This window comes from Solanum pennellii, chromosome 6 (genome assembly GCF_001406875.1).
Source record: "Solanum pennellii chromosome 6, SPENNV200".
Lineage (NCBI taxonomy): Eukaryota > Viridiplantae > Streptophyta > Magnoliopsida > Solanales > Solanaceae > Solanum > Solanum pennellii.
Window position 1 is genome coordinate 29414461 of NC_028642.1, and position 12548 is coordinate 29427008.

General features: G+C 33.0%; 1 protein-coding gene across 1 annotated transcript; it reads right to left on the minus strand.

Annotated features, from left to right (window-relative positions):
• Nucleotides 1-2962: 2962 nt before the first annotated feature.
• Nucleotides 2963-7339, minus strand: LOC114077618. The gene is made up of 4 exons (XM_027917923.1): nucleotides 4551-7339; nucleotides 3524-4471; nucleotides 3279-3434; nucleotides 2963-3211 (listed from the first exon to the last, which is right to left on the minus strand). Exons 1-4 carry the CDS (start codon nucleotides 6405-6407, stop codon nucleotides 2963-2965), a joined length of 3210 nt encoding a protein of 1069 aa, XP_027773724.1. The 5' UTR covers nucleotides 6408-7339.
• Nucleotides 7340-12548: the final 5209 nt, after the last annotated feature.

Sequence of the window (12548 nt, forward strand, 5' to 3'; positions counted from 1 at the left end):
ATATATATATATATATATATATATATAAACTTTAATCTTGTATAGGGATTCATCAGAAACCTAACAATATGTTGGCTCGGTTCGGTTGCGATATATGATTAAGCATATATAACCTTCAACTAATTCTAATATACACTTTTGATCTTTATATGCTTGTGAACTTTTAAGAATTCTAAAAATGGAAAAGGATCAAAAATATCGTTGAACTATCCGAAATAGCTTAAATATATCCTTGAATTATATTTCGGCTCAAATATATTCTTACCCTCAAACTTTAGGGTTAAAAATACCCTTCTAATTAACAAAATCGGTTAAACGCCACTTAGATGCCATGTGGATGTCACATGGCATGCCACATAAGCCAATAAAGTTCCACTCTTGTCACGTAGAATTTAGAAACGATTTCACCAAAGAACATAGAACCCCTTTTCCCCGTGTCTCCATTTCCTTAGAACGATTTCACAAAATACATAAGTTTTAAGGGAAAGGGGTTCTATGTTTTTTCAGTAAAATCGTTTATAAATTATTAGGAAAATAGAGAAAATTGGGAAAATTAGGGGTAAGTTTATTTTCTACGTGGCATGAGTGGAACTCTATTGACTTATGATACCACATGACATCCAAGTGGCGTTTAACAGAACCTGTTAATGAGAAAGGTATTTTTGACCCTATAGTTTGAGGGGAAGGATATATTTGAGCCGAAATATAGTCAAAGGTATATGTGAGCTATTTCGAATAGTTCAAAGATATTTTTGACCCTTTTCCGTTTTATAAATTATTAACAATTTAACTATTCAGTTACCAATATATTATATTTAATTTGTAATAATACTTTATATTTTGAGGACAATAAGCTCTAAGAAATAATCTAAATATAAGATATTTTTCATATATTAAGTAATTAAAATCACACATATAGTTAATTAAAAATTAAATATATTTAGACAAATATCATAAGGTCGAAAATCAGAAGTCATCAATAATATATTCCACTAAATATTTATTATAGTAACCATTAATTGTTGATTCATTATTTCTAAAAGAAAATATTTTATTTCTGATTTACTTAATAATCAAACCTATGGAAATAAAATTCATATAATAAAATCCAGCTAATTGAATATAACATGTAATGAATGGCATACCATGTGCCTCATCTTGTAATCTTCAGACACAACTTCAAAAGTCCCAACATAACATTGGTCCTTCCTTAACTAAAATGTGTAGACTGGAGAAAGTTGTCCCGTCGAGTGCATAATAGACTTATTCATCAATATCGACAAACGATTATAATGGAGTGATAAATACATTTTTATATTTAACTAGATATCTTAAATTTTAACTCTGAATATATAATTAATCTTGTCATGAAATATTTTATCCTTAATATATATGAAACTTTTAATATAAAATTCATATTTAATCAGATCCTATTATAAATATCAAATTTCGAATTAAAAAAACTTTATAACTGAACAACACTTTTGGACACAAGTGGTTCAATAAAGATTCATTACAACACAATTGGTGCTGTGATATGTAAAGGAACAATTAAGGAAAAAAGAGTGCACCACTTAACTACTTTTCGAGTTTTTGTTTAAAGCATATCAACCACTCGCAATGCATTTAAAATAGGCAAAAGTATTCATTACCCCCCTGAACTTGAAGCTTTTTATACAATGTACACCTAAACTTTATTTTGTTTTAATTACCCCCCTGAACTTGCTTATTCATCCTACACGTACACCTTTTCCGTCCACCTGGCATAGAAACTGAAATCAAACTCTAGACGGCGCGTGAGACAACAATTTTTTGCCACATCATAAAGTTACAACGGTAATATAAGTAAAAATCTAATTTTTTCTTTAATATTTGGGTTATTTTAAGATTTTTTCTCTCTCTATTCTCTACCTATTTATTCTTCTTCCTCCCTTCTCCCTTTTCAAATTTCAGATTTTTCTCACTTTTTTTGTTTTAATTGTTATTGCTAAATTCATGAACAATAGCAGGAGACTTGTTTGTTTATGTGGGGCTCCTCCAATTCTGAAAATTTCATGGACAAATGACAATCCCGGACGTAGATTTTTCGGTTGCAGACACTATGGGGTATGTATTGTTACTCCTTTTTTGCTTTTTATTTGACAAGTTCGTACTATGCAATTTCATTTTTTTAACTTTGATTTTATGAATGCAGTCCTCATTTCGAAATTCTTGTAAGTTTTTCGATTGGTATGATCCTGAATTTCCGACCCAAGCGAATATTGTAATTTTGGGTTTGTTGAAGAAAACCAACAAACAAGAAGAACAGCTCAAGTGCAAATGGATATTGAAACTGATTTTGGGTATTAGTTTGATATGCAATGTGATATTGTTCTTTTATTTAGTGTGTCGTTGAAATATTTTTTAATGCAATTGTTATTAGTTTGGTTTGGTGTTCCTTGTTCAACAGATCTAGGGAACTCATTTTGTGGATTAGTTTGGTTTGGTATTCTATTAATGTATGTTTTTGCTGTTTTTGCTGATCAATACAATTACATGTAATGGGTACTATGATACCATGAAATAATAACATGAAGGCAACAAACATAACATAACTAGTGCTTTCTTGATCATAAAAAAGAAGCATCATAGTGTTTCATTGTTTCAACCAACAACCACAATAACTTAAGTTAACTAGCAAAACATAAAACAATCACTACTTTAAGGTTAGTTGAATAACCACACAAGCACCAACCAACAACCACAATAACTTAAGTTAACTAGCAAAACATAAAACAGTCACTACTTTAAGTTTAGTTGAATAACCACACAAGCACCAACCAACAACCACAATAACTTAAGTTAACTAGCAAAACATAAAACAGTAACTACTTTAAGTTTGTTTGAACAACCATAGATTCATCAACACATAAAACCACATAAAACACTATTTCAAGTTTGGTTGGACACCACAACCACACAACTAAGAAGTTTTCTTTGAGAGTGATTTTCCTTTGGCTTGTGACCTTGTTTGAATGCCATCAGCTTTTGATCTGGTTTGAATACGACGCACAACACTTTCGACTTGAAGTTGTCTTTGAGTCATGGCCTGTTTGCCTTTCCACTTCAGTCCCTTGGTAGGTTTAAAACCAATATCACCTGTCACATGTGCAGAACTCACCACACCAGTATTAACCCTCGTTCTGCTAGACAATCCTTGCTGCAATATCAACTACATAGTTATTTTGGGATTCACATTAGAAGACAAATATAATTTTGACAGTTTATAAGACACTTACATTAATACACGTATATTCAGTATCAGCAACAAATACACCTTGTCCAACAACTTTAGGCCTCTTCTTGTAACCACTTCCTGCACCTCTTCTTGTACCAGTCTTACTGGTGCTTGTTCTTTCATAATGACCTCTACCCCTCTTTTTTCCAGTGGTGGACTAATATGATTGGAAAAAGAACACAACAAGACATTAAATTTAATAAGTAATCTAACATAATTTATAAAAGCAAATTAATATGAATGTACCTCTTGAGTGGGTGTTGGTGTAGACTTAGTTTTAGGATTTTTTGGACAATTTCTCTTGTTATGATTTGGTCCTTTGCAAAGTGAACATGTCATTACTGTCCCCATTCTTGGCAACTTTCCAGCTTTTCTCACTTCACCAATTTCTCTTCTTCTGTTCTTTGGTGGCCTACCAGGCATTTGTCTTGCCTCAGGTGGTTCAACCATTGGGTTTCTACTTTCAGGCCACATTTCCATGTTTGGGACTGGTTGAATGAAATGAGAATATGTCTTCATATATGTGTCTTTTCTATACCAACTAGATATTGCTTGTGATGCATCCATGTTCAAGTGGTTCATTGCTGCTATACCATGTGCACATGGGATACCTTTTAATTCCCATGATCTGCAACTACATTTTTGTTGACCCAAGTTCACAGTATGCTTGTATACCCCTTCTAACACTTCAAATCCAACATCACCATTCCATTCAATGTTGCACTGCATTGATCTTGTTACATTTGTATTGAATACCATCATTGCCATTGGAGATATTCCATCTGTCCATGTTTCAGCAAATGCTCTTGACTTACTCACTCTACTCATCACCTTAACTCTAATTTCTTCCAACATAGTTACAATGGTCTTGTTCCTAGGTCCCAAGATCCAAGAATTGAAACTCTCTGCCATGTTGTTATCTATGCTATCACACTTTGAAAATGTTTGAATAAAAGCTTTACACCATGTCTCCTTGTTGTATTTGATAAGGGATTCAACAATACCTATTCCCAGCTTGGACAGGGCATTTATATTGTACTTAAATTGTGCCTCAAATGTTGATCTAGCACAAGCCCAAAATTTCTTTCTTCTCTCTAAGCCTCTGAAGTTTTGTGACCAATTTGCTAATATGTGTCTAGCACACATTCTGTGCTCACATTCTGGAAATAGTTCATCTACAGCAGCTATTAGTCCCTGTAGTTGCAAAGCAAAAAAAGCAAGTTAAATTTTAGCAATTACATGAAACATAAACAAAAGAAAGATATTCAATTACCTTTTGCATATCACTAATGATAGTTAGCTGGGAACCATTTCCTAGATTAAGATCATCTTTCAGAATGGTCATGAACCATTTCCATGTCAACTTGCTTTCAGTATCAATGACTGCCCATGCTATTGGATACATTTGGTTGTTTGCATCTTTAGCAACAGCTACCAAAAGTTGACCCCTGCAAATTCCCTTTAGAAAACACCCATCTAGCCCTATACATCTTCTGCATCCTTGTTGAAAACCCTTTTTCATAGCATCAAAACAAATATAAAAAGAGTGAAATTGTTTCATCCCATTTCCTGATTCTGAATCTTTAAGCTTCACAACACAAGTGCTACCAGGATTTGTTTGGAGTAACATATCCTTGTAGTCTAGGATTCTGTTAAATTCTGCCACATGATCTCCCATAATTTCCTTTAAAATAATTTTTCTTGTTTTTAAACAAACTGCCTTGCCTACATGAACATTCAACTCTTTCCTCACCAATTCTTGTATCTCCCACCCTTTTATACTAGGTTGAGAAATAATCCTATCTTTCAGATACTTGCATAAGAACTTTGAATTACACAAAATATTATTGGTTGTCCTGGTACATTTGTGCCTTGGATTGTATGTCTTGATAGTAAAGTTCTCACTCCTTCCTTCCTTGCTTGCATACAACAGCCATGGACAACCACTTTTACACTTCACTCTCACTCTAGTACTCTCATTCACATACTTATCTAACTCAACTCCTTTTTTTATAGCATATTTTGTAACTGCCTCTCTAAATTGCTTTACACTTTCAAATATCAAACCACACTGCCATATTACAATATCACAAGAAGAATCATATACCACCCTATTACTCTTCTTTCTCCCCCTTAAACTCCCTCCTTCAAGTTCATCATCAGAAACAGGTTCTTCTTCATCACTTTGAAAACTATCACAGTCAGAACTGTCATAGTATGGCTCATCCTCTGTTAGCTTACCCTTGAAATTCTTTTTCCCTTTTTCAATATCCTCATACCCTTCATCAAATCCAACTTCACCTAAAAAACCTTTTGGTTTTTCCTTCTTCTTTCTCCTCCTACTTTCTCTAAGTTTTCTCACATCTTCCTTAACAATTCTCAACTCCTCATGCACATCACTACCATAGTCAATAGACTGGTCAGAACAGACAGAATCACTGTCTATGTCTTCCTCTGCATTTTCTTGGGTAATTGGCTCAACTTCTTGTTGAATAGAAGGTTCAGTTCCTTGTTGGATAGTTGGCTCAACTTCTTGTTGAATAGAAGGTTCAGTTCCTTGTTGGATAGTTGGTTCAACTTCTTCTTCAGTATCAGTCCAATCTATTGAAGAATAATCATCATCACTTTCTTGTTGGCATTCTTGTTCGACCCTTGCAATCCCATCATTTTCAAGTCTTTCAGTAGCTGGAAAGGAAGAAGAGGAACCTAAACCTAGATCTGATTTTTTTGGTTGTGCAGTTAGAGATTCCCCATGTGAATTAAAAGACTCAACCACTTGACTTAAAGATTGACTAATTTGACCTTCACTGGGACCCACATCATCCAGAATAGTGTTATCACACACATAAATATCTATTGTGTCCCCATCATGCATAAATAATGCCATGCTACAAATGTCCATGTCATTTTTCAATTCCACCAAATCACCCCCTAGAGATGGAGCTGCATATGTTTTTCCTAACTTACTAATCCCAAAAGACTTAGCATAATCTGCAAGTTCAGGAATTGATAAATGATCTTCATCCACATTGTCTACATATGCAGTCCTACCCCCAACATATACTGGACCTACCTCACTCACCAACATACCCCCAAATTTGAACCTTAAATTGAGGTACTTACTAGTCATACTGTCAACCTATAACCACAATAATAATCAGTATATTGTACAATGCAAGCAACAAAATCGAAACATATATAATAACACCAAAACATAAGCAACAATTGGTACTTAGGATAGTAGATGTATTACTCAACAACATACAATAGGCATCCCACACAATATACTTAAACAAATTATAAAGGCTGCCAATTATAAAATACCCCACCATTTAACAATACCAGAAACCCTAATACTTAGAACCTTAATTTTACCAAAAAGCCTAAATTTCATGCATGAATAAGGTAAAAAGCTTCATAATAATACATTCATTAAGTGAAAATTCTAGTTGAAAAGTATTAGACCCCTAATCTGAAACTCAATCGGAAACTATGGCGAAACGTTAAACGAAATAGGCAAAATAGGCAAAATATGTATGAAAAAGTAAAGAAAACAGACAACAATACATCAAGACTACGCGAAATCGAGTGGATAATCACTTACTTGTAGACACAATTTCAGACAAGATCCAAAGAAAAACGACCAAACACTTCACGAACTGCAACTGGCACAAATCTACCGTTACTTTGTCGAATACACTTGCCAAATCTACTCGTTACTTTGTCGATTACACTTTCGTGAGAGGTTTAGAGAAAATCAAAGAGAGATTTAGGGAAAATCAAAGAGAGGTTTAGAGAAAATCGACCAAACACTTCACGAACTCTCTAATGGCACAAATCTACTCGTTACTTTGTCGATTACACTTTCGTCAGAGGTTTAGGGAAGATCAAAGAGAGGTTTAGGGAAGATCAAAGATAGGTTTAGGGAAGATCAAAGAGAGGTTCAGAGAAAATCGAGAAGCTTCTTTCAGAAGTTTACATTTGAAGGTCGGTATTATCTAGGTAACATAATAATTATCTAGGTGGCAAATTATTTATCTAGGTGGTAAATTATTTATCTACGTGTCATGCGCGTGTAGACACGATCATATCAGGTGGACGGAAAAGGTGTACGTGTAGGATGAATAAGCAAGTTCAGGGGGGTAACTAAAACAAAATAAAGTTTAGGTGTACATTGTATAAAAAGCTTCAAGTTTAGGGGGGTAATGAATGCTTTTGCCTTTAAAATAGGAAAAAAAATTTCCACAATTTTATCATTTCGAATTAATATATTAGTCGTTATAAAAGTGATTCATATTATATATTCTCATTGTTAAACAAATGACTGATTTTTATATATGAAAGTGATTCATTTATATACATTCACACTCATTTCTTCATCGATAATATTGTCTATTATTAGTAGTGTTGTTGCTATCGCTTTCTAGGAATTTAGTGAAAAGGGAGAGCAACATTACATATATTACTCCCTCTCAGAGATTACAACAATTCCTTTGACTATAAAAATGAAGATACATCTACAAAACTATGGCGATGCGATAAACACTGCTTTTAAACGAAATATTAAATCAATCATCACCTTAAATAATGCTACTATATGACCATGAAACTTTATGGATGATCAATTTAGTTTCACTGAAGGAAATATAACGCAAATCAACATCGAGATGTGTACTTCGTAATTTACAGTGGAACTCGTTGATTTTGCTTCTTTGACAGGATTGCACTCAAGTCTCTCTTTGAATCACTAGAAAACAAAGATCTTTGTTCACAAACTAGAAGTCTTTTTTGTGTGTTGATCGATTTGTCTAGGATCGCTAGATTTTTCTTTTTCTCTGTTGTTTCTCACGTTTTCCTCTTGTGAACTTTTCACATTCCATTCAAATTACTCCCACTTGAAAAATCTTTTAAGGAGAGGATGAACAATTACTATATAACTTTTCTGCCTTATCCTTTTAAAAGGAATATCCAAATTAATTAATTGGATAAGGTATAAAACAGACCGAATCAATTCGGTCCACGTGACCCAAAATTTACATTCACTAGACTATTTCAGCTTCTTTCTCAAGACATCTTTGGCGGTATCATACTCGAAAATTAAAAAAGTATAGGTATAACCAATTGCCATCACAAATCAGGAAATCATTGCAACTCCTAAAGTAAGTTTTATTGTATGTCCTAGTTTGGGTTTAAACAGTAGTATATACTAGCACCTTAGTGCTATTTCCAAATGTATATACTTATGGAACAATTTTTATTTTTTTAAATCTACTCTAAATATAAAGTTAAAGCTCTAACGATTCGATAATGAACTGTGTGTGGAGTCTATAATTTTTTGAATTTTGGAGTCAAATTTAAATTAGGGTACATGAGGAATTATTAAAATATGAACTCCTCCGAAATGACATCAGCCCTCCGTCCCGCTATGGTGGCGCCGGCCACTATAGCGCCCCGAAGGCCTAAGAGAATCAGACCCTAGATAAGTCAACGCCTTTTATTTTTCTTTCCACTTTTCTTGAACAAAATAGACGAGGACTACTCTAAAATAATTCTTAGTCACTTTAAGCTCGAGGCAGTGGAGGATGGGAAATTTCACGTAATGAGGGGCACGACCTAACGATTTTTGGTCCATGCTCATCAGGTTTTGACCAAGAACCAAAAGAGTTGCATTTAGAAGAATTTTTTAATCAAAATAAGTTTTTATTAAAATCAATTCACCTAAATAGTATATTTTCAAATTTTTGTACGAAACTTTTATAAACGTGGTTCACAGTAACGTTTTAGACTTTATTATATTCAACGACAAAACGGTACAAAACGGCAATAAAACGTGATTGTCAATAATATTTTAGACTTTGTTACCAAAAAACACCTTCTACAGCTATACATGAGTGAAATTTCATATTTCGTTACTATGAGTTAGATTTTATGGCTAAAACTTCACTCATAGTAATATTTATTTAGAATCTAATCACGGGCTTTGCAAATTAGGAATCGAATCCTCTAAAAGTCTTGTAGAATGTAAGACATAATTGGAAGTAACGTTTCACCTCTAAAATGTTACTCAAAAGGACGTTTTATGTTTCGTTACTCTCAACCACATTTTAATCGTAAAACGGTACTCTACGTAACATTTCTTTAGAATCCAATCACGAGTTTGCAATTAAGAATCAATCTTGGCAATTCAATATCTTGCAGATTATAAAATGAAACTACTAGTCACGTTTTAACTTTAAAACGTGACTAGCAAGTACGACACTCAGACAAGTTTTTTCTTGCGTAGCCCATTATTGAAATAATTTTCACAAAAGTTCATAGGTATGAGTAAAACATGTCAAGTTGATATATAACATTATGTTATTATTTTGTCATAGTTCTATACATATTTTTCTGATTTATTGATTATAAAATGTCTTATTTTTATGTGTAGGAATCAAAATGAAAAATTTTGAGCACAATGTGATGGTTGCTTTGTATTGGGGCGGCGAAATAATTACTAAAATGAATGGATTTAGGTATACTGAATGTGCTAGAATGATTATTATTATATCTACTTCAATAAATTATGTTGAATTGGTTGGATTATTGCATGAGAAGATGGAAACAAATAGTGAAATATTTAAATGAATATTTCTGAAAAATATCCATGTTCAATTCAAGGCAGCAATGCAAGATTTATTGAGTTTAAAATTGAGAATGGTCAATCCTTGCAACAGTATTTTCTCATACCTCAAAAATTTACTGATAAAATTGATATAAATGTTTTAGAGATATATGTAATGACCAAATCAAGAAATCAAAATGATGTATTTCAAATTAATAGTCAACATGGTTTTCACATGAATCTATTGGCTCAAAATTATGAATTTCCCATGATCAATCAACCTCATTATGCTTGACCGATTATTTCACCATCATTCCAACAATTGTCTATGCATGACCATCGACCATTTGGTGAAGGCTCAAGTAACCAAAGACATTTTAATAGTAGTCACACGGTATATGAGACCAGGTAAAGTAACAAGTTTATATTATACTTAATTTTAGTGTAACAATTTGTTAATATAACTTGTTGAATAGTTTATTATTTCATTAGTTTCAAAACTTTGTTAGAATTTATCTGATTTATTTATTTTCATAGAGAAAATGAGACTGACATTGATTTACATAATGATGTAAATGCTAAAATTAGTGATAAAAGTCTGGAGGAAGATGAACCTTCAAAAGATGACGATGAAAGTGAACCTAATGAATATATAGTTGATATTTGAGATTTTTTTTCAAAATGATATTTGTATAAATCATTCTAATAAGTGTGAACAGGATGTGCCTAAAATGCAAAATCATGATGTACCCTATTTCATGACCTTGTATAATGAGGAAGACATTTTCATGTCTACATGTAAATCTGAAATAGAACATTGTTCAGTTTGGTCCGAGGATGCCAAAAAAATTTGAAAAAAGGTATGTGTTTTAGTAGTAAAGAAAAAACTAAAACAGGTCGTGGCAATTTGGAGTTTGAAAAAAAAATATAAAGAGCTCAAGGTGGTAACACCAAACAAGAGTCTATGGGTTGTGAGATGCAAGTTTTATACTTTATTGGGTTGCTTGTGGTTTCTTCGAGGACAAAAGGTTGAAGATAATCTTTGGAAAATTGAAAAATATATTGAAAATCATAGATGTGAAATTGAAAGGCTTTCTAGAGGTCACACCAACCAAATTACCAATTTGATTGCATCCTTGATTCTAAATCAAATTAAGCATAATCCTAAAGTTTTGGTGGTAGATGTCATTTCGAAGGTTCACAAAAAATTTGGCCATCAAGTTACATATAAAGAGGCGTGGCTCGTGGATGTCAATGTGCATTTAAATTGGTGTATGGTGACTTTAAGAAATCATTTAGTGACTTACCCAATTTTTTTGCAACTTTTCAACACTTTAGTCATGGATGGAAACATGAGGAGTCTATAAGGTCATTGGAGGTAAAAACTTAAAATTTGTATTTTGGACTTTCAAGTCATGCATTGATGGATTTCAAACACGTTGCCCTGTTATTTCAGTAGATGGAACTCATATGTATGGAAAATATGACATAAAGTTATTGATTGGTGTTGGAATTGATGAAAATGATAACATTCTTCCTCTAGGATTTGCTATTGTAGACAAAGAATGGAAAGAGACATGGAAGTTGGTTTTAAGAAATTTGAGTGCACACGTGATAAAGAATAGAGAGGATATTTGTGTTATCTTTGATAGAGCAAAAGGAATCTTGACTAGTTTACAGGAATTACGGCGATTTCAGGAGTCACGAGTCTTCCATTAATTTTACATAAGGCATCTTAAAAGCAACTTTCAATCTCAATTTCCAATCAGGAACCTTAGTAGGTTGATGTCGAGGGCTGCTTCAGCCCATCAAGTAAGAAAGTTTGAATCCTTGATGTGACAAATTAACGAAGAAAATATAGAGGCATATGAATATCTCATGAAGATTCCCTTGGAAAAATGGATTGTTAGCCATAGAAAAAGATGGGGAGTGTTGACAACAAATCTTTCAGAGTCATTTAATGAAGTGTTGAAAAAGGCCTGAGGCTTGCCTGTCACTACTATGGTTAAACTTTCATTGGAGCAAACTATTGCACGATATACTCATAGGTCTCAAAAAGCGCAACAACTTTAAGAACAAAATGAGTTATAAATCGGGAGGTTTGAGATAAAGTGGCAGAAGAACTATGAAAATTCAACGAGATACTTGATTTTTTGGAATATACCCATAGGGATATACGAGGTTAGATTTTTTATAGATGTTGATGGAACCGGTGATAATCTTCATAGTGTTTCACTAAATGAAAAAAAATAGGCTAATTTGCATTTGTTCACATGTCATGAAGGTTAGTGATAGAATGAGAGAGCTAGCTAGAAATTTTGTTAGCGAGCATTTCACAATAAATAATTATGTTGCAATATATTCTGGGTCATTCTCACCAGTTGGCCACGAAGCGTATTGACCATCTTCTAGTTTTAGAATGAGAAGTAATGAATTTTATCGTCATCCCAATCAATCAAGGACAACTAGAATTTCTAATGAGATGGATTGTGGTTCTGTCGTATATGAGTGAGCTTGTGGATAATGTAGGCAGACCGAACATGATAGGCGTTAATGTCTAGATCGAATTAATTTAAGTGAGTAGTCTTTTATTAGTGCAGTTATATTAATTTTCAGTTGTGGATGGATGTTGAAAGAGGGTCGATTTATTTTTACCGAACACCATTC

Excerpts from the sequence above, each read along its gene's own strand:
- LOC114077618 (XM_027917923.1), bottom strand. The coding sequence starts at position 6,407 with ATGACTAGTAAGTACCTCAATTTAAGGTTCAAATTTGGGGGTATGTTG. Across the intron at positions 4,472-4,550 it reads TCATTAGTGATATGCAAAAG|GGACTAATAGCTGCTGTAGA; the intron begins GTAATTGAATAT and ends TTGCAACTACAG. Across the intron at positions 3,212-3,278 it reads CTGAATATACGTGTATTAAT|TTGATATTGCAGCAAGGATT; the intron begins GTAAGTGTCTTA and ends ATAACTATGTAG.